The sequence below is a fragment of the Corvus brachyrhynchos genome, unplaced genomic scaffold (assembly GCF_000691975.1).
Source record: "Corvus brachyrhynchos isolate BGI_N302 unplaced genomic scaffold, ASM69197v1 scaffold229, whole genome shotgun sequence".
NCBI classification, from domain to species: Eukaryota; Metazoa; Chordata; class Aves; order Passeriformes; family Corvidae; genus Corvus; species Corvus brachyrhynchos.
In genome coordinates this window covers 4,263,014-4,281,573 of record NW_008240042.1, presented here as the reverse complement: position 1 = coordinate 4,281,573, position 18,560 = coordinate 4,263,014, and the positions used below count along the sequence as shown (strand labels likewise).

General features: G+C 46.7%; 1 protein-coding gene across 9 annotated transcripts in view; it reads right to left on the bottom strand.

The window, feature by feature from the left end:
• Positions 1-367: 367 nt before the first annotated feature.
• The window catches only part of SEC31A (SEC31 homolog A, COPII coat complex component), a 38,709-nt gene continuing 20,516 nt past the window's right edge, over positions 368-18,560 (bottom strand). For 2 of the 9 annotated variants that reach the window (XM_017744195.1, XM_017744198.1), the window contains 11 exons: positions 17,135-17,308; positions 16,441-16,614; positions 13,797-13,889; positions 13,005-13,134; positions 11,662-12,018; positions 8,373-8,420; positions 6,837-6,895; positions 4,631-4,903; positions 4,121-4,240; positions 1,972-2,043; positions 368-1,118 (listed from right to left, as the gene is read on the bottom strand). In XM_017744195.1, the coding sequence (XP_017599684.1) occupies positions 939-1,118; positions 1,972-2,043; positions 4,121-4,240; positions 4,631-4,903; positions 6,837-6,895; positions 8,373-8,420; positions 11,662-12,018; positions 13,005-13,134; positions 13,797-13,889; positions 16,441-16,614; positions 17,135-17,308 (1,680 nt within the window). In that variant the 3' untranslated portion in view covers positions 368-938. The remainder of the gene's footprint in view (positions 1,119-1,971; positions 2,044-4,120; positions 4,241-4,630; positions 4,904-6,836; positions 6,896-8,372; positions 8,421-11,661; positions 12,019-13,004; positions 13,135-13,796; positions 13,890-16,440; positions 16,615-17,134; positions 17,309-18,560) is intronic. The other 7 variants (XM_017744196.1, XM_017744200.1, XM_017744199.1 and 4 more) reach the window with 7 other exon arrangements.

Sequence of the window (18,560 nt, the reverse complement as noted above, 5' to 3'; positions counted from 1 at the left end):
ATGGTTTGTGTTCACCAATTTTAAGTTTATGAAGTAAGAAAATGCTGGAAAGGAAATAAAACTGTTTTGCCTGACAAATCTGTTTGAAGTCACAGAAGTCACCAGTGATTTACATTGTTATTTAGATGTTATTTCTTGCAGTGTGCATTGCCAAAGCTACATTCCACTGGCACTGATATTTTAGGGAGTTTTCATGCCAAATTGCTTCTTTTATTTCCAAAATCCAGACATTTCTTCCAACTGCTATTCTTTCTGTGTTCTACACAGAGCTTTAGTGATGAAGTATTCTCATGCCCAGGACACAACAGACAGCAGCCCCACTGTACTCCAGGTTCAAAATCTCTCCATTGCACTTCATAAAGACAAATTTTAATAAATTTACATTTATTGAAAATATCACATTAGCTTTTATTTTGCTCATTTGCCCCAGTGCACAATTAAGCAATTTAACATGTAAATTGTAATAACAGAACTGCAAGCAGCTTCATAAAATGAAAGACCAAATACACTTATAACATGATCAGACTGTTTTTAATCTGGTGGATAAGGAACAGTGGGGTGGAAAGGGAATAATCTGTTTTAGGGTCTGATACACAACCTATCCTGTTGTTTCAACACATACATCTGTTATTAAAAGCCACTGTTTAGCAGTGTAACATGCACCTAAAAATTGACAACGTGGGGCATCATCCATTAAATATACTATTTGTAGATGAGAATCATTAGGGATGGGGAAAGGATTAAAATAAGAAGAAAAGCACCAGGGCTCCACAGCCCTTCTAGAACAAAGTACTTTGCAGGGAGAGTGTAATGCCATTTGCCAGCTCTACTGCGCCATGCTGTGAGGACGAGCGCTTGGTCCATTTCCCGCATGTCTGCCGTAGAAATGCACTTCTTTGGGAAAGCAACCACCAGGGCTTTGCAAGTGCAGGGCTACCTCACACCCCCAGTTTGTTGGCCTGGGTGAGGACGACCTTCAGGACTGGCATGAAAGCAGAGGTCTCGCTGAAGTTGCTGGTGCTGACGATGTGTGTGTGGATGTTCAGTCCCTCCTGGTAGTTGCGGGTTTCGATGCTCTTCACGATGTTGTGCAAGCCACTGATGATGGTTGGAGAGAGCTGCAAGGAAGGCAGGCAAGGTAGGTCAGCACAAAGGAAAAACTAGAAAGAGAGAAATTCTGAGTGTAGCACTTGGTCCTCAGGAAGGTGGAGCAATTAGTTCCTCCTGTTGGAGCCAGCCAACTTCAGAGCTGCACCACACTGGGAACAGTCACTGGGAAGTCTAACAGCAGACTTCAACCAGCATGGACCTTCTCTGCAGTACTGCTACGCCCTGCAAGCCTTCCCTGCCAGCCCCTGGATGCAATTCCCTGGGGTGGGAGACCTGCTGTGACAGACTCTTGGCACCAGAAAAACCTACTGAGCTTTTACACCTTTGGGTAAAGTTAATAGCTCAGCAAACATGGCCTGACAACAAGAGGATTACATCACTCTCATCTTAAGGTACTAAGACATTTAAGCACGGTCCTTTGTTCTGCCAAAGCCTTCTGGAAGGCTTTGGAAAAATTACCAGATCTTCAAAAGTACTTGCACATCTGCCTTCCAGTGAAGTCAGTGAGCCTCCAACATGGAAGTCTCCTGGGTTCTGTTTTGACCCCAGGCTGTGTGTCTCAGTTCCTTCCTGGAGCAGAGAAACAATGCCTGCTGCAAGGAGCTCTGCTCTTTGGCTCAGCACAGCACCACAAAACTCATGACAACCTCAAAACACTGTGAAGTCTGCACAGGTGTGTGGAGTCAAGCACAGTAACTAGCTGTTTTCTAAGAAATCCATGCAAACATCCAATAAATGGATCTGGAGCACACTTCCAAAGAAAAAACGAGCACCTGCTGCATATTGCAGAAGTAGTACTGCACCAATGAAGTCATTGGCCATACGTGATTGAGGGGTGGGGGGAAGTACAACAGAACTTACTGTCTGTTCCCTAAGTTTGTCATATAGAAACTCCAGGCGTTTATTTGCATCATCCAGCTTCCTCTTGGTTTGCTGCAAGAGAAATAAATACATCAAAGCACAGTGATTTTAAGAACCCCAGACTAACCTGATATCATTGCAAAGAGCAATGCAGCACATCAAATTCCTAACGCATAATTTGGATTCATTGTTCTGCACTCTTCTCTCCTGATTTCGCTAGGAAAGATCACGTGATATGACTGTAGTTCTCCACACGTAAATGCTCCAGTTGTCTACAGAGACTAGAAAACAGTAGAGGTACACCCCAAAAGCCACTGGTCATTTGCAAACCCCACTGGCATAGCTGATAAGAAAAGTGACAGAATTCTGAGTTGCAGCATGATTTTTTTCCCTATGGTTCATTGAAAAAGTATAGTGGTAATTGGATAAAATTCTTACTGGAATGAAGTATCCAGCAACATCAGCGAGAGCTTAAGGGCACATGCAAGTACTCAAGTTCTAAGTGTTTACAACTCAGTCAATCATTTATGGCAAATCCTAATTATATTTTTCCTCATGTGATTAGTAAAGCCAGCAGTTTGTCTGTAAGTTTTTAGTGTCAATAGAACAGCTAATAGCCTAGCCCAATCTGTCCTTACAGACCCTTTGTGCTTCCATGACTTTTATAAAGTAAACCACCCACTGATGTGCCTGGAATTGTTTTGCTACCAAAATAACCCCAGTACATTCCACCTGGAGCTGCAGCTGCTGGAGAAATGAATTTTTACCCATTTTTTTTTTTCCAAAACAACATCTAAAATTGTAGATTTTACTTCAGAGTAATAAAGTAATAAAGCTTCAAGGTTACAATTGCAGGAGCACAAAAAAGCTGCTGGTCAACAGCAGCAGAAATGTCATCAGTGCACAAGAGTAATGGAACTTCCTCCTAAATCAGTCCATGCATGAAACCATCTTCACTTATCCTAAGTGCCATTTTCCCTGGCAACTGGAAACATTTCTCTGGATTAAATCCTGGAGAAAATAAAGCTTGTGGGAATGCTCTAGCTCAAGGGTGAAGACCAACTGATGGCTGCCTGCTGTGCTAGAAATTAGGGAAAGCTGTTCAGACGGCATAAAGGAGAACACAGCACACAGATCTTGGGCCACATGTGGAAAGCTCCTCAGCAGCAGTTATGTCATCAAGGAACTGAGGTATCTAAGGAAAAAGTACCCCAGGAGGAGCAGGTATGAAACCCCCAGTTCTTTTGAACTGGCTAACTCTCAGATAAATGGACCACAGAACATTTGTTTCAAAACCCATGAAAGGTGCACATGCTACTTTCATTTTACAGATGGTCAGCTAGGACAAAGAGGAATAAATGGTGTCTAGGAAACTGCAAGGCATCTCTCCAGCCAAAGCAATTAGGTGGAAGTGCAAACTGGTTGTTCTCCTCGCTCTTTTAGTGCCCGTTCCCATTTTCCCCTTTAGAATGTAACAGCTGAGCAGTGCCTGTATTTGCTCTGACAACAACTGATGTGTACAGTCAGGGTGGTGTCTCTTGTCTCCCTGGGCTGAAACACTTTCTCTGCCTAACAAAATCAGAGAGACTTAACAAGAAGCAAGCAAAATGTGTTGGTAGTGCAGAAAAGCAATCCCCAGGTGCAGATGTGAGTGGAATGCTTTTGCCTTCTTTGTCTGGCTGGGAGAAGGGGCACTTAGAGGAAGAAAAGGTCAAAAGGAATGCAGTATATACTATATATACACACACACGTGTATATATGCTCTCTACAGCCTTTAAATAAAGGATTTTGAGCAATTGAGTGATACTGAACCAAGAAGAGCACAAGTCTGTGCTGCTGACCATGCAGATTCAGTGCACAAAGCCCTCTGCACACCACCAGCACCACCTTGTAGCATGTGGCAGGCACAAGCTGAACAGTCAGCATCTGGGCTTTGTGGTGGCATGTTATTTACTGGCCATCAGAAATAATTGAGAAGCTTTGGGAGGGATGGCTCATTTACAAAGTACTGGCTGCCATGGGAAATGTTTTTCCTATCCAGCTCCAGTGGTTGTCTTAAAGCTGTTAATCTTCCCCTTTCTCAGCTAACTGTTGCTTCCCTTTGAAATGAGTTTGTTATCAGAAATCACACATCACAGAAGTCACCTACCGGATCGGAGGCAGACAGCAGGCACCTCTGGATGAGAGCTTCAAATGTAGTCTTCAGAATAAGGTGCTCCTCAGGGATGGGCTTCTTGGTGATCTTCTCTGTTGGCAGTGCCTGCACGTGCTGAGCAACAGAGAACAGGTGAGACTTTTCCAGGTCACTGTGCCCACATGTTGTTTTCAGCTAAACTGAGTGGCATTATTAGCTAGCTTGGCACAACTCCTATTTCTTCCCTGTGGGTGTGTGGAGGTGACTTTACCAGCACCTGCTGTTGCTCCCTCTGGGAAGGTGTGGAAGTTGCAGAAGGAAGCAGCTTGTTGGCCCATACTGACTATAGGATTAGTGGCATCTAGGTGAAGATTACAGTACCAAAATGCCAGCACGGCACACAGCCAGTGCCTAGAAACTCCACAGTACACTTTGGAGCTACAAGAAAAGCCTGGATAACAGGATCCTGCCTGGCAGGCTCTACTGATGGACAAACAAACCCATGCAGTGCTGGGGCTACGTTACCTGGATGGCATTGCCGATTGGGGCCCCCGGGGCCCCCTCCGTGCTGGGTTTGGAAACAGTGGGTGACATGATGGATGGCCCCAGGGGCTGGGAAGCAGGCTGGGAGCCACCCTGCAGCACCATCTGCCCTGCAGGGAAGAGTGGAGGCTGGAAGCTGGGTGCACTGCTGGGCGGTGCCGGAGCCGGGGGCTGCTGCATCTGAGCCTGTGGATCCGCCAGCGGGTTCATGATGGGGGAAGTGATGGGGACTGGGGGCAGGAAGTTGTCAGGGACCTGGGAAAAAAGCAGGGCATTTGTGTTGGTGTGGCTGCTGCAGGCACAGCACAACACCCAACACTTACAGACTTCCCAAACCACAGTAAGTGGGAGCACTGGATACAGACGTAACAGGGGCAGACAACACAGGATTGCACTCTGGCTAACCAAACCCATCCCTCGGGCTGCACAGCAGGAACTGCCTTGGGGCAGCCCAGCCAGCCCCTGGCCACAAGAGGTGAGTGCAGCCACCTCGAACCAGAGCCACTCTCCCCCGGCCAAGGGCACAAACCAGAGATGTGGCAGACTAGCACTATTAGAAGAGAAAACTAACCCACACCTACATCTATTCTTACTATTGGGTCATTATATTTAGACTTTTGTGTCTCACTTTCAAGGGTGTATTTTTGTCCATGCAGTACGTAGGTCGCAGCCAGCAACACGCCCCAGTAAAGCTTCTGAAAGCTTTCCAAGCTTCTGGCACACAGGTCTGCACTAAGGCAGATTACCAGGGCATTTCAGATTCATCCCTAAGCATCTGCCAGTCTTTACACAGGGGTGTTTCACAAACATTTGGAAGAGGGAAGAGACAACAAAATGAGCTTCTGGCCTCTGCTACACATCATGCAGGAATCCAAACAACAGAAAAAGGGCTTCCATGGGAACGTGCACACTTCTTTGGGTGCGCACGGAAAAAAAAGGGACTATTACAGAGCCCTGAATGAACAACCCTAGAATTAAGATAGTGGTTTCGGACAGCAAAAAAAATATTTCCAATCCAGCAACAAAGCCAGTAATAAAAGAAATGAATCACAGCAATAAACTTTTGAATGGTGAATAAGTTCTTAGTTAGGAGGAAAACAGCTGAAAATTATGGCTTGACGTTCCTTCTATTTTGTAATAGTGCATGTGGTGAGTCATTTTATAATATCCTAAACCACCCCTCAGACAGTGGACAAAAGGGAAACGAACACAGAAACACAACTGACAGATTTGTTAAATACCCAACAGGGAATGCAAGGAGCACATTCCTCACTTAGAAGGAGCCAACCCGCAAGCCTTGGCTACAGCAGAAACTCTGGCTGTGACACACACACACACACACACACACACAGAAGTAGCAAAACCCTGTGTGCAGAAGGCTGCCTCTTGAGCTCTCAGCTCCAGCAGTCATTCTGACACTAAAAGTTCTCTAACCAACCTCCAAAAGGTTTTTCACCTTGAACTGCAGAGACCAAAGGGAAAGGAAGACTTCTGCCTTCACCTTCACCCAGATCTTATCTTGCCTGCTCTAACTTTTTTTGTTCTCTGCACACTTTAGACACTCCAGACTAACTCTTGCTTCCCAGGGTCAGAGTGGTGGATGATACTGACTGCTATGGAGATACTCCAGGCTATAGCAGCACCAGGGGATGAAAAGGCTCACTCTGCTCCATGCCAAGTGTTCCCAGTTATCCTGCCCTGCTGCAATTTAAATCCATTTTGCAAAACTACATTATCTCCATCATGGAAATTGTCTTACTCTCAACAGATCTCTTAGGGTCAGACCCTTCATCAGGATAAATTGCTTTCAGCTCCAGCAACATCAATAATCTATAACAATTTGCACAGACTCCTCATTTTACCTAAGTATCATCTCCTGCAAAACTCTGCTGCTTTCCTGCAGATGTAAACAGTCAGAAGTATTTGCTTCAAACCAGGAACAATGTTGTTATTAACAACCACAACTTCAGCAAAAACCCACCATCTCTTTAGAGGCTTAGATATTTGGAGAGGGATAATGCGTATTAGAGACACATTAAGGCCATTTCTGCTCATGAGGTGCAGCTTTTGTTTGCTGCTAACCCTTCTCTTTCCTTATCCTGCCAAAAGGTTTCCCAGGAGCAGCTTAAACAATTGCTTTTCAAGTGACCAGCACTCAGCTGTGTTGAGGTAGGACTTCCTAGAATACCTTCTTCTTCTTGGCAGCTCTGTTCAGGGTGGGAGGGTCATTCCAGCCGTTCTGAGGCCCTGGGACGAAGAGAAAACAGAGACTGTAAGTACCTGGGAGGAGGTGACGCCTTCTTGAGCTCAGCTGAGCCAGCTCCCTGCCATGGCTCTACTGGCAGAGCCTGCCCTCTCCTGTCTGCTCCTCTGCCCTTCCCTGAGGGCCAGAACAGCTCCTGTGCCAGCCAGAGCCTCTCAACATCCCTGCCATCAGACCCTTTGGGCTCCGCACCCGCTGGGCAGGCTTGGGATCTTGACCAAGTGTTCTCAAGTTAATAACTTCATTATTAACTTTTCCTTCTCTTGCAGGAAGAAAGAGCTTTGAGCAGACATGCCCTTGAAAAGGGCCTACCATGCCCAAAAAAGCTCTGCTACACAACCTGTGTATGTGAAGAGAGCTTATCCGTGACATTTGTACATGAAGTTCCCCAGCAACACCACACAAAAAGAACAGGCATAAGAGGCCTTAAACATTTCAGGCCAGATTCACCCAGCCACCTTGCAAACATAAAAGAGCTACAAACCCAGCTTTCCCCTGCCAGCTACAGCATGGTTTTGGGTGCTTTGTATCCCCAAATCAGAGCAGAGCTGCTTGAGCAAGGTGGAAAAGTCTGGCTTTCTGCACCAGGGGTGATTTGTTTGAAACTGGAAGAAGCACAGAGGAGGTCTGAGCAGATTCACTCCAAGTCTGGGGTGCTGCTCTGCACCAAACCTTCTGTTCTCCCAGGAAAACAAGCCCCCTGCAGCTGTGAGATTTGCACCCCAAAGCTCCATTAGTGCATTAGAAAGAGCTGCCCATCTCCTCATGGAGCACATGGAATCGGGCCCACGGCATTACATCCAGGCATTACCGGGGCCTCCCCGAATAATCAGGATTTATTGCACAAAGCCACAAAAAGCCAGCAAAACCAAATCCCTGCTCAATGGACTTTTTCACCACAGTGTTTTTCACTTAGCAGATGATGAATTTACCTTAGACTGCACAGCTTAACATTACTGCAGAATTTGCTCAATTTATCTGAAATTTCATTTGCTCCTGAGCTTTTGTCAAGCAAGTTCCACATCCAGAGCATCTTAAAGGGGTAAATGAAAAACTATTTAAAACCCCTTTCACGTCTGCTTTCTCTTTAACCAAAGGCAGTGCCATCTCCTGGCAGCCTCCTCTATTCCTTCCTATCCAGAAAATCCTAGACTATTTCAGATACAGGGAGTCCAACTGATAGGAGTAACATGTTAAGAAAATCTCCCAGACTGCTACTGCTGTTAATTTCCTGGAATAATTTGTATTAAAAAAGGAAAATATTTTAAAAGAATTTGTTTCTGTGGTTAAAAACTCCAGATATATTGTTATTGGTTTCAATTAAGGAATTAAAAATCAATTTGATTAAAGCCTAATTGGCAAACAGCATCACACAATGTCCTCTAAAGAACGTTTGCATAACTGATGTCTGTTCAATTAATTTCATGTAGTGGCTATAATTATTTTCAGGTTAGGTGGTACCTAGTTCACCTGCGAAGGGAGAGGCCTGGTCTTGAGATAGTAGACTTTCTGCAGACAAAATGCAAAGATAACTAAAAAAAAAAAATTCTTCAAAAATAATTAAGCAGTTGGCCTTTAATTTTTGACCAGCAATTTAGTTTCACAACATGCATCAGCAGAAAAAAACACCTAATCTAATTACTATGCCAGCTTGGAGACAGGTCATTTGTTCAAACCCCCCATGGAATTCCTTTTGTTCACCTTCCCCCCAAAACAAGCCTGTTGCTCTTTCCATGCAGTGAATCAGTGTTTCTAGTTGTTTATAACAAATGTTGCAGGGTTCTGGCCCATTTTCTTATCTCTTCGGGTGTTCTCATTTTCTATTCCAGTGCAGCTGACAGACCATTACTCTTAGCTACAATTTTCTCCACACCATTTTACATTCCAGAAAGCTTTTTGATGCTTGAAGTACTTGAACTTAAGGTGGATCTCCAAGTATTTTCTCAAATCAAGGCACACTCTCAACTGCATGCAGCCCAGCAACCCAAGTATGTTCACACATCAACCTTACACTCACACACAGAGACACACTGCCTGCTCAGACTGAGCAATAAATCCAAATGGCAAAATGCAGCCAATAAAGCCCACACCATTTCAAAGAGTGAAGGAGCTTTGGGGATGAGGTAACTCCTGTCCCTGGGGTTGGCCTGCTCATAGTTCTGGTGAAAACCCTTCCTTTAGCTCAGAATTGGTCTACTGCATTTTCAAACAAGATTCAGGACGCTGAAAATTAGAACTTCCTTGAAAGTAGGTTCAAAGATCTATCACAAAACAAAGTGAGAAGGGTTGAAAATAAAATTAAATGTGGGCTTTTCTTGCTTACCGAAGCTCTGAGCACAGCTTAACATATTGATGTTATATACCTTTGCAAAAAACCAGAAAATATTTACAGAACTCTTTCTTTTTAAGTGCATCTTTAAATCCAAGCCAGTTCAAAGGTCAGGTGCTTCTCAAGAGTTCAAATTTGAGATCTGCTTTCCTTCCTCCCTTACTCCTGCCTATAAATGAGTCACATCTGCAAAGTGAAGCATGATGTTCCCAGATAAGATCATCACCCCACACAAAAGCACACTACTTCATTGCCAGGATCAGTATCTCTGCAGCAGAACACTCCGAGTCACAGGTGAGATCTACTTCTGGCTGCAGATCTCTGTGGTTCTACAGGATCTCATGCTAAGGCATCCCTAACTAGGCACTGCAGCTGCTCAGAAAATGTGTTGGTGGTTAGGCATATTAAGCATGTACACTGTCACTGCTGCACTTAGAAAAAAAGGTTTTTTTTCCTTCTTGTTTGCATGCTTTCTGAAAGGTGTAATCTAAACACTGGAAGAGAACAGAGTGTGCTCTTCAATCTTTTTTCCATAGTTCTCCAGCTGCACCCATCACTTGTGTGTATGCATGAGCCATCCTGGCCTCAGCACCTTGCCGTGCCCTGGAGTCCACCTCTGCATTTCAGCCTAAGGCTGCAGAAATGGAGAGGATGCCCAAGTTTGGGTTCCTGAAGTCTGACACTTTGTACTGGCTACCTTCTCACCACACCTGCTGAGAAGAACATAAGCAGCATGGATAATTCTCAGAAAGTTTTATAAAAAGCCTAATATGAACAACTTTTAACTTTGAAAAGAGCCTCACCCACTCTGAGCATGCCACGTGGACTATGTCACGTCACTGCAAGAAACTCAGCAAGTGGCAGATCTGAAGTGCCTGCCAGTGACGCAAGCCGAGTAGTAAAACGGGTAAGAAAGAACAATCTCTTGTTCCTTGCATTTATTTGGAGGTGCAGAGACTATGCTGTCTGCATTATAATGTGCTGCTTGACATCCCAGGCCTAGAATCCTATCCAATACCTCTTCCACCATCCAATTTAATAATTCCTTTGGCTTAGAGATTCAAATTTGACATGCCCCGTAACATGGGGTCAGGAGAGGTCACAGTACAGCACCTCCAAGAACAAACAGGACACCAAATCTGGCTGCATGGTGAATGGAAAAGGCCTTTTCTCCCCTTGCAACTCTGGCAGCCCTACACCTATTTTTTGACAGGGCAAAAGACTGCTTTTCCCCCAAATGCAAGGGGGTATGTGAGCTGCCAGCCCCAAGGACACCAACAGGAGCATCTACTCATAGGATTCATGCTGCCAAAGGCAAAATGGCTTTTCTGCACTGCATCACCCCTAAGAGACTTTTAAAATAAGAGAGGGAATGACAGTGTGCACATTAGGGCCTGTCAGCAGACTCGACATCCCCAAAACATCCCTCAAATCTTGTCCAGCATTCCCTGTACTCTCTGCCTCCCATATCTGGTCCTTGACTCTTCAGCTGGACCACCTGGATGTCAAGTATGTTTATGAGCAGGTTTAGAAAAGGACTGCTGATTCTTCCTGCACTGTCTGGCATGCAAAGCTGCTGCTTCACAGGCTGCTAAGTAAAGGGACAGGTTTGTTATGGCAGGCGAGGTCACTGTCCCACGGCAAACAGTGACACCCAGGCAGTCACAAGCAGACACGGAGCCCCACGTCAGCGAGCGCTCTCTCACCAAGCGTGCTCCAACGTGCTCCTACGTGTCAGCCACACACACATGCTTTTAATTGACATTCAGGGAAGAGACATGTGAAAGCATTTCTAAATCACTTCTGATTATCTTTTAAGGCAGTTGTAGCTACAGTAAAATCCCATCACCATAAGAGGTTAGGGACAAAATAGTGAAAAGGAGCTGATGCCACAGGAAATGCTGTTTGAATTAAATATGCTGCCAATCCTGGGCTTAAAAGGCTGCTCAAGAACCAGGGACACAGGGACAAATCACATCTGCAAAATCATTCTGCGAGGAGAACTAGGATCATCTTGTCTGCAGCGATTAGGAAAACTTGCTCATTTTTGTACTTTGCTCTCCAGTCACAACACAGGCTCTGACGCCAGTGATAAAATTGAGCCATGATCCATCCATGGCATACGAGAGCCTCATAACAAGCCTGTTGTAGCATCCTGTCCTGGGCAAGACAAAAGCTCTGTGACTGTGGCAAGGTCTGGCTCGCCAGAGAAAGGTGACTGCTCATGCTGCTTAGTGCACCAACAGCCCTATCACAGATGCACAGGGGTGATGATGTGGTTTAGAAATGCTTTGAACTGATCTCTAAGCAAAAGCAAACTTTTTGCAGAGCATTCACAAGGAAAAAAGTGCATATTTAACTGAGTGGGTGAAGACAGAACCCCTCCCTCCTCCCTGCCTGCCCCCCTGTCCAAGCGCAGACCTGTTCTCTGGGATGCAGGAAGGTCACTGGTTGCAGGCAGAGTACCTGTTGGTCCAGTAGGTAATGCATAAGCCACAGAAGTTGCTGGAGGTCCTGGCCTGCCATGCTGAAAGGATGTGCCAGAAGAAGGAACAGGGTAGGAAGAGATGGGATTCAGGCTTGTTGGGGAGGGCTGAGGCTGCCCGGGGTACAGCGGGGAGGGCATGGAGTGGGCAGGGGCAGAGGGCAGGTAGGAAGGGGTGGTGTTAGGGGCAGGGCTGGAGTAAGAGGCTGAAGCAGGGACAGCAATAGGCTGCTGAGGCTGATAGAGAGCTGGTCCCCCTGTTCCAGAGGAGTACTGCTGTGTGGCCTGATACGCTACAAACAGGGAGAAAAAACAGTCAGTCAGTGAGTTCATAACAGAGCAGCGGTTTCATCTGCCTCTGCTTCCTGACTCTCCTCTCTTCATCCCCCTACCCCCCGAAACCACTTACCTGCCCAGCCAAATCCTGGTTCCCACAGCTCTGCCTGCACTTGTAGGACTGCTCGAATCCCCAGCCTGTCGCTGGGAGCAGGGAGGCACAGAGAGGATGGCCTTGGCTCAAAGGACTCCTCCTCTCCCACACACACTCTCCAGCCCAGAGCCACCATGCTGCTTGGGGTGGGGCTGGGACACGGACACTGTGGTCTTCTGGACCACTGCCATCCTCACAGGGGTTCACAGGGCAGGGAAAGCCCTACCCCAGGTTTTTACAAAGGGAAAGTCCAGGCCAAGGAAATGAACAGGCTCTGGAAGGGAATGTAAGCTCACAGGCTTTCACTGTGGGCCCTGCAGCCTAATTTCACTGCCTCTGCCCATCTATGGCCATTTTTCCTACATCATGCCAGTACTTTCAGTCCCTCCTTTGAGTGTATCAGGGCTCTGCCCCCTTCTTCACTCACCTCTACTACTGCCCTCATTTCCTCATCCCCTTTCCTATCTCCATGGAGCCCCAATGAGAAATGGATGGCCCAGCTGCACATAGATGAGTTGTGTCGCTCCTTACCAGGCCTGTGCTGCTTTCCCAGGACTCAGACTTTGGAGTTTCTGACCCTAGCGCAACCTTGGGCAGGGCCAGCTGTCGAGTGAGTTTGAGAGCTGTGGGTAGACACCTCAGCAGAGGAGGAGTGTTTGACAGAGGGTGTCTGGACCCCATCAAGAAATGACAATACTCAAATGTCACCTCACCTTTCTCCCCACCCCGCAGGAACTGTGGGACTGGCTTGGTCTGAACACTCCCAACCACAAGGAGAGGACTGGTTATTCCTGAGTTAATGCTGGCCCACCTGGGTGGGAGAGAGAGGGGGAAGCTGCTGTTACTCACTCTGTGGGTACGCTGGCCGCGTTCCTCCTTGCGAGTACATGCTGTAGTTGGAAGATGTGGCTTGCTGTGGTGGCATGCTGGGGCCAACAGCACCTGGCATAATAAACCCTGGAGGAGGTGGGTTGTCCCCCTGCAAAAAGAAAAAAGATTACAGGAAAAATGGTTGGGAGGGACAGGGTTTAATCAGTAATGGTAATGCAGTGCTGAAGCAGAACTGCTGCAAAATGATCAGTTCACATTTCAAGGCCCAAAACCACATTCCCTGGAAGAAGGGAATCACCGGCACAGGGACAAATGCCTCCAAGCACCCCAGTGCCTTAGGGTGCCCAGCACAGCACTGAAAGCACAGCTGGATGTGCAGTGACTTCAGCAGCAAGCAGAGCAGCACACACCTTCCTGCACAAGGGAGAGCTCCCTTCCCGTGCTGCCTGGTGTTCAGGCAGCCCGAGAGCGCCCTGCCATCTTTCAACTAAACTTCAATGTTAACTCTGAAGCTTCTAATCTCCATGAAAAAGGGGAAAGGAAAAATCATACTTCAAATATTCCAGTGTGGGGCAAGGGCTGGGGAGACTCAGGTCACACCGAGCTCCCACTCAAGGCTTTCCAGTGCCGCTCATCTGGGCATTAGTGAAAAAAAAAAGTAACACGATGCAGAGGAATAAAACCAGAGCACACATGAGAGCTGCTCCTTCCATCTATCTATCTGTACCAGGCTGTGCCAAGTACCCAGACTATACAAGGGGACATACTAGGGTGGAGCAGAGGCTCAGAGAGGAATAATGAAGGTTATACCTGTATGTCAGAGGGACAGCCTGCAGGAGGATGGCTGGGAAGGGCAGTAGGAGTTTTGTTACTCCAGGTAGTGACAGTAGGGGCAATTCTAACCTGAATCGAACAAAGAAATACCAATCATGGAAAACAAAACAATAAAAAAGTCTAAAGGGTTTCACAAAACAAGATGCAAAGAAGTGAACGCAAGAAGGTTTGCATGCTGGCACTTGTAACAGCCATGAAATCTCAGAGGAAGAAGGAAATTGCATTCAAGACAGACAAAAATCACTGTGCACTGGAGCCAAAGTAAATTGCAGAGTGAGGACAAAGCACAGTGGAATTGCAGCTGCAACAGGCTGTGGAGCAAGTGCAGTGTTACCTGTGCCAGTCAGCCAGGTCTCCAGCTTTCAGCACATTTTCCTACTGCATACGGCCCCACTCCTTACTATGAGTCCATGACATCGAGCATCACTAACCACAGCTGCAAGCCCCAGGTTCCGTGTTAAATTCAAACATATGCCTCGCACAAAAGGAGTCTGTTTAAACTGAGCTTCAGATGAATTAAAAAAGGTTAAAATCTGATACTCAGCTCTTGCACATGCACAAACACACATCATAATGATAATTGCTCCCCAGCCAGTCTCCCGTAGCTCCTTTCCTCTATTTTCCTTCTTTGCGACTCCAAACGGCTTCAATTCCATACAACCACTTCTACCTTTCTGATGGGACAGAAATCAAGAACTTCCTGTGCCTGTCACATTCCTGAGCAAGGAGTGGGTGTGCTGCCCAACAGCAGGACAACATGGCTGGGGTTCAGGAGTGTAGGCAGAGGGAAAGCTGTGACCCTGCAGTCCTGGCTGGCTCAACTGGCTTCAGTCTCTGTGTCTGTAGCCGCACACAGTGCTAGGCTAATGGTGCAGTCAGCTGCACAACAGCCAGTGCTAATGCCTGCATAACTCATCACTGGAGTATCTAAAAGACTTTTTCACCCCCTTTCATGCCTGGTTTATTCAGATGAAAAAGAGGGTTCACAAAACTATGCTAAAAGGAATCCAAATGTTAAGTGCATGTTCCTATTTGGGACAGCAGTTAAACAAAGGCTGCCTCAAGCTTGAACAAGTCACGCTTTCTTAAAAGGAAGTCAAACAAAGCAAGTGTCCTGAGACTCAAATATGTCATTTCTCTCCATTTTGGTTCATCAGCTCAGAACCTTTCTGACTGACACCTGTCCCCTTCAAGCCCTGCCTGCTGAGGATGAACTCCCTGAAAAGCCAGGAACATAGAGGGTTGTAACTGCCAGTGAACTTGAGGGGTTGTGATACACCCAGCCTTTAATTAATGAGCAGGGCTTGCTGAAATAATTGCTTGAGGCATTCTGGAAACAGTGGGAGAAAGAGGGAGCTCAGGTTTAAAAAAGCATTGCTCATATCTCAACATCTAGAGGAGAGCTGCTATTCTCCAGAGCCAAACAGGAAACACACAGCTTCGCTTCTCAAGGCAACTCATTGCTTACAAGGAAGAAGGCCAAAGACACAGACAGCACAGCAGACTTGATTATTAATGATGATGCATTTAAAATCATATGCACTGGGGTTAGCAAGGTAAATCCTGGATGAATGCTTTGTCCCTTCTGAAATCTACCTTGCTAACACTCTGGAGAGAAGGCAGAGGCACACACTGCTGCTGACATTGAGAATGCCCAACTTCCCCCCAATCTTTCATCCCTTCTTTCTTTCCTGCCCTGGTTTTTCTGGCAGGCACTGCCTGAGGAGCAGCACAGACAAGAGATACCTTCGCTTGTGCCAATCTCTGTGTAAGGAGAACACTCACAGCCCTAACACACCTCTGCTCTCAGAAAAGACCAGCCCAGAGCACCTTTAGAGCAGGGCCAGATGAGCTGCAGTGCTGTGCTGGGGGATGAGAGACCTGGCATTGCTCTCTAAGCACACACACAGCCAGGGCTGCCCAACACACCACACTGCCCTGATGGCCTGTGTGTTTTCTTGTAGTGTCATCCTCACGTTAGAGGCAAAACCAAGGAATTTTCCTCCCCCATTTCTCCTCCTCCTCCCTGCACAGCTCCCTTATTAGTCTTACACTCACCAGGTCCATCTTGTAAGCCCAGCTCACTCTCAGCCTCCCCACCAGCCCATGCCCCTTACAGCTGGCTGGGAAAGTCTTTTCACAGCAGGCTGTACCCACAGCTGCTGAAATATGCCCTCAGTTTGCTATTGCCACTGCTCAGCAACTTCTGCAGCCAAAATCAGAGCTGGGGGTGGGAATAATCCGCCCCAGGGAGGCTGGTGAGCCCCAAGGCCTGCAGGGATGGGACAACATCAGGGACTGTGAGAGGGAGCACAGAGAACTCCTGCAGTGCTCTCCCACACAGCTGGTCTTGGCACTGAAGCACATTTTCAAACAGTGGGGAAAGACCAAATCTTCAGAAGCAGGCTACTTGATAAGGTGCTTAAAGAATGTTTCCGGATGAGAAGTAAAGGAGGCATCTGTACTGACTGACAGGAAGCACCAAGGACCTTCACCACAAGGCTCTCAGTAGAGGTTTGTCACACAGCCTCAGATCAAGAGAAAGCAAAAAAATTATTACATCCATGACTCTCCAGAACTCAAGCAACGTGTCCCTCCCTTATTGCCAAAGGCCATTTACCTGCTGGTAGTACTGCTGGGCTGCAGCCTGGGGTGCCTGCATCCGTCCAGCCACCGGGCCAGCTCGTCCTTTGGGCATGGGCTCTCTCTCATATGGTCCCTTGAGGCCATCCTGTCCCGCTGGGAGCTCCCCTTGGGCTCTGCAAAGCCTGTCCCGTAGCTGCACGATGTTTGGCTGCAATCAGAAAAGGGCAGTGAAGGGAGGGGAAACGCACTGCCTGGCACGCGGTGTATCACAGCGAGAGGCAGAGTGGTCACTCTCTCTCAGAAGCCTGCTCCGCTTTATTTCAATGGAATAAGTCTTTTCTGCATGAGACATGAGGCCATTGGAACTGCCTTACAAGTGCCTGCCTCATTCCCAAACCAGCCTGTCTACAAATATCAGCTGATGGAAGATGAAGTCAGAAGAGAACAACCAAATGTCATTCGCTGTGTCTGGCTTCCAGGAGGGACACCCTTTGGCAGTCATTGGCTGCAGGCACAAGGGTGTGAAACCAAGAGGGAGCAGAAGTCTGTGCACGTCTGCCAGCTCAGTGAGGCCAGTGCAGGGTGAGGGTAACAGCCTGGCTGTCACATCCCAAGGTGCATGTCAAGTGGCAGCCCTGATGCCGAACTCCACTGTGAAGAGACCTTTGCTCCAAAGCACACCGGTCCACAGAGAGAGAGGGGAAGCAAAGAGCCTGAAGGCCCCATACCTGGTTGGTGTTGGCAGGGAGGAAGGTCAATGCTGCAGCCAGGCTTCCCTGAGCAGCCAGGAGGTTGGCATACTGGCTCATCTTCTCAGCCAAAAGGGCCCCCACGGCATTCGGGTCCACAGCCTGCGTGAGCTGCACAGCTTTGCGCAGGATCACGACCTTCTCTATTAAATCCTGAAAGAGCAGGAGGGGAAAAACCCACCCACAAGTGAGAACAATGAAGTGAAGGAAGTCTTGGCTAAGGACTGCTGTGGAGAGCTGCTCCTCAGGGCAGCCCTGCAGCACCCCTCTCACCCAAAGGGGAGCACAAGCCAAGCGCAGGTTTCCCAAACAGCCACAGCTGCACCAAAGGCACGGCTGTTCCCAGAGGACGGAACAGCAACCACCCACCAAGCAGCTTCTAACAGCAAAGCCAGCAGAGTTCAAGAGAAGTGCTTTTATTAAACAGGATTTCAGGGCCCTATCAGCACTGAGCATGTCCACCAAGTGGATGCTTTCATAAAACTATCTGGTGACAGCCTGAGAGCAAACAAACATCACAGCTGTCATCACTACTAGTGCCGGGCTGCTGCATGTTCATTTAGAGTGTTTCAGTAAGTCAGTTCTTATCCATCTTAAAAGGAGCTAAAAACTCCCTTGGGAGAGTTGTCCATAGTTTTCTAGTTGTTACAGCTAAATGGTTTTCCTGATATTCACCAGAAATACTCTATATCTTGCCTTCCTTGCACATCCCCAAACACCAGAGCTGGTCTTGGGTTGGGTTTCCTTCAAGTCCTAAATTACAGGAACATTTTCTGTTCCATTCTCTCATGTTTTTCTTACTGTATTTATACTACAAATATTCATTTGCCAAAATTAAACCCCTTTTTAAAATCTTACAAGAGATTTAATGAGAGTGTACCACACAAAAGATTTCAACCATACATTACTAATAGATTGTTTGCTAACCGTTTGTTTTTCCCAACAAATCAGCACTTCAAAAAAGGCAAGTAAAAAAAAAAAAAAACACCAACAGCTTCTATTGCCACTATCATAGTAAACAAGCCACCTAATTAGGACTTTACCAATATTTTTCAATTTTACTGTCTGAGAGGCCAAAGCCATGCAATCAAAATGCAAATTCAAACTGAAGGTAAATCTGTAAATAAAGCCCTCAAAATTAAATAATTTTGATAATTCAAAACTGGAGAGAGTTAATGACATGAAGCAAAATTCAGATACACATCAGTTCCTTCAATTAACTACACAAGAGTCTCACAGTATCATCAAATAAATACTTTCCAAAACTGGTCCTTCAAAGGCCTTGCACAGATGGAAGAAACTAACATTGTACTATAAAATGAATTATTCCATAACTGCTTCATTCCACTCATCAATCCTATTCCCTCAAGATATCTGCTAGGAGCAATGTTTTTCACTGCTGGAA